We start from the raw sequence: 3,355 nt of genomic DNA on the forward strand, positions 1-3,355 counted from the left end.
AAAAAAAAAAAAAAAAAAAAATATTTTGTCTATTATATGTTTATCTATTTGATATTATTATATTATAATATATATATATATATATATATGTATGTATTTTTTTTATTCACTTTCAGTATCATCATTATAATCAATATTCTTATTTTTATTATTACTAAATTGTGCCTCATAAAAATCTACAATTTGTTGTGTAGTTGTTGCTTGTTCTGCATTTTTATCTTCTCTTAAACGTAAAAATCGAGGAAACCTTAAACCAATACCCTTATCATCTGCATATATACCAATAGCTGCTGTATGTACAGGTGATAAAGATAAATCTGCTGCCTTAACCTCCCATACATAGTGAGCATCAAACCATACATCAGGATTTAATTTATCCGATACTTCGTAATACGATTTTTTATTTGGAATAATTTTTTCACTTAATGATTCATATAACGTACCTAATATCTCATCACTAAAACCTGTACCTGCCTTACAAACGGTTTGAAAATTTTCAGTTTCAGAATTATAAGCTGCTAAAACAAAAGCTCCATATACTCCACTTCTTTTTCCTTTCCCATAATAACCAGCTATCGGAACTAAATCAACCGAATCAGAAAGACCTTCAACATAATCTTTCTTTACCTTTAACCAATTTAATGATCTCCTAGATGGTTCATAGGATGCATTTTCTACTAAAGTTTTAACCATTAAACCTTCACAATTATTTTCGATAGCATCTTGTAAAAACATATCAATATCTTCAATATTATTCATTTCGGAATGGGTAGCATATGATAACACCCCCTCTTTAGACTTTAATAAAGAATATAATAATTTCCTTCTAACAGCTAAAGGTTCTTTAATTACTGGTATACCATTACAACATATTAAATCAAAAGGAAAAAGACATACTTTGACTTTAATATTTTCTATATCTACATCTTTTCTTTTTCTAGTAGTTAATACTTGGAATGGTAATATTTTATTATTAACTATATCATAAGCAACAACTTCACTATCTATAATACATTCCTTTACATTCTCTACAATTTGTTCCTTTATTATTTGTATAACATCTGGATATTTTTCAGTCATCGTTTCCAAATTTCGACTGAATATTTTTATATTATCCTTATCTATATAATGTATTTGTGCTCGTTCACCATCATATTTATATTCACAAGTAAATGTAACATTATTAAATCTATCCAACACCTCTTGAACACCCTTAGTTGGTTTTGCTAACATAGGTTGAACGGGAATACCTGTTTTAACAATACATTTTTTACTTAAGGTATTCATATCATCACCATTTAATAAATTTTGTATTATTATTTCGATATTTGGTAATTCACATAAAGCACTCTTAACTGATTTTTCCATACATTCAAATATATCAACATCATTATTTTCTTCACAATATATATTTTTTAATTCTTTAAAAAATAATGGTAATAATCGTGTGTCACCCACCTTTTCAGTCAGGTTATAAAAAATATTCGGTTTGTTTATTTTTTCATTTCGAATACGTATCTCATTAATTAATGAATCCATGTTTTCACATTTATTTATATCATCCTTTGATAATAATTCATCTTTTAAATTTTCTTCCTTTATACAATTCCTATCACCGGATTGGGTTAGACTCTCTTCCGTCTTGTTATTAGATTTATTAATTAAATTATTAGTACCATCCAATTTACCATTAATCAAACTCTCATTAATTTCTTTCCCTCTTTTAATAATATCATCAGGTATACTAGGTCTTGTTAATATAAACGCATATGACAAAGCTTGTACGACCGTTGCAGAATTTACACCTATCCTTAAACGCTGTTGTAAAAATCTCACGATATATTTAGCTTCAGATGTTTTAGCACTTACTAACAATTTCTTTATGACTTCCCTTTTCTTTTGTTGTGAGTTTGATCCTATAAGGTTAGGTATACTTTTTAGCTCATGAAAAACAGATTGTATAGTTAAGCGAGGTAACGGAAATATTGTTCTCATTTTACAAGAACAATTCTCGGCTATAATTCCTAAATCTTCAATTTGTTGTAAATCCTTCTTTATACTACTTTCCGTTCTACTATATGCTTCAGACATCGTTTTTAATATCAAGGCTTCACCTACACCAGCTTCGACATTTAAATAATCTGGAGCTACTTTATTTAATGTTATATAAACAGCTGGTATTAAGTCATTAGGGCTATAATATATTAAAACCCTAAATATATTGGATAATATAATAGATACATTTTTTTTACTTCCTGTACCACTACCTTTTAATTCTTCTATTTGATTAAATGCATTTGTTAAAAAGGTAAATAATAAGGAGTCTTTAAATTTATGTTTTTCTTTATCTTTGTCAGATAAATATAAATCATTTATATTAAAATGTACAGGATTAAATTTAGGTGAGCTTAAATCATTCACTTTTTCATCTTCTCTTACAACACAATTAAATAACGACCCTTTTTTTATAACATCATTTTCATTCTTAACTTTAGCTCTTTTATTTTTACTACTTTCGCTAATAATTTTCCTTTTAACGTTTGTATCTTTTTCTTCTTCTTCTTTTACTTCTCCTTTTTCAAATGTTTCATTTTCCTTCGTCTTATCCTTAGATCCTTTTCTTGGAAAAGAGAAACATTTTCTAAAAAATAAACAAAATGGAAATATAAAATATAAAAATTTGGACAAAAATATAGAAATTATACGTTTCCACATAAATAAATATATCTACATAAATAAATGTATTTACATATATATATATATATATATATATATATATACATATACATATTCATCATATAATTTCTTTGTAAGATGCAAAACATACAATATATCACTATAACTATTAAATGATGAATTCTTTGTAAAATTCTTAGAAACTTTAAAATTGAAATATATCTTTTTATGACTAAATATTTTTCTCGTCCTTAAAAATGACAGCATAAAATTATAATCTCTTCTAACATAATTAATAATTTTACATACAACCATCTTAATTAATACAACTAATATTAGCAAATTCATAATGAATATATATATTACAACACTTTCAAAAATGTACGTACATATGTATTTTATAACATCTTTTACATCTAATTACATTTTTTAAATTATTTTTATTCATTTTATAAGGAGCTACATATAGATATATATATATATATATATATATTTAAAATTAAAGCATAATTCACAAAAAAAATAAATTAAATAAAGCAAAGGAGCAAAAAAAAGAAAAAAAAAAAAAAAAAAAAAATTAAAACAAAAGAAAAGAAAAGAAAACAAGAAAATGTAATTCAAAAAAATAATTATATACATATATATATATATATATATATATATATATATATCATTTTAG

At 24.5% G+C, this 3,355-nt stretch overlaps 1 protein-coding gene across 1 annotated transcript; it reads right to left on the bottom strand.

Moving 5' to 3' along the window:
- Positions 1–102: 102 nt before the first annotated feature.
- On the bottom strand, positions 103–3,024 carry PRSY57_1303100 (DNA ligase I; the record flags this gene model as incomplete). Its single annotated transcript, XM_012908968.2, has 2 exons — positions 103–2,641; positions 2,828–3,024. 2 exons carry the CDS (start codon positions 3,022–3,024, stop codon positions 103–105), a joined length of 2,736 nt encoding a protein of 911 aa, XP_012764422.2.
- Between the last annotated feature and the right edge of the window lie 331 nt (positions 3,025–3,355).

The sequence above is a fragment of the Plasmodium reichenowi genome, chromosome 13, assembly GCF_001601855.1.
Source record: "Plasmodium reichenowi strain SY57 chromosome 13, whole genome shotgun sequence".
NCBI lineage: Eukaryota > Apicomplexa > Aconoidasida > Haemosporida > Plasmodiidae > Plasmodium > Plasmodium reichenowi.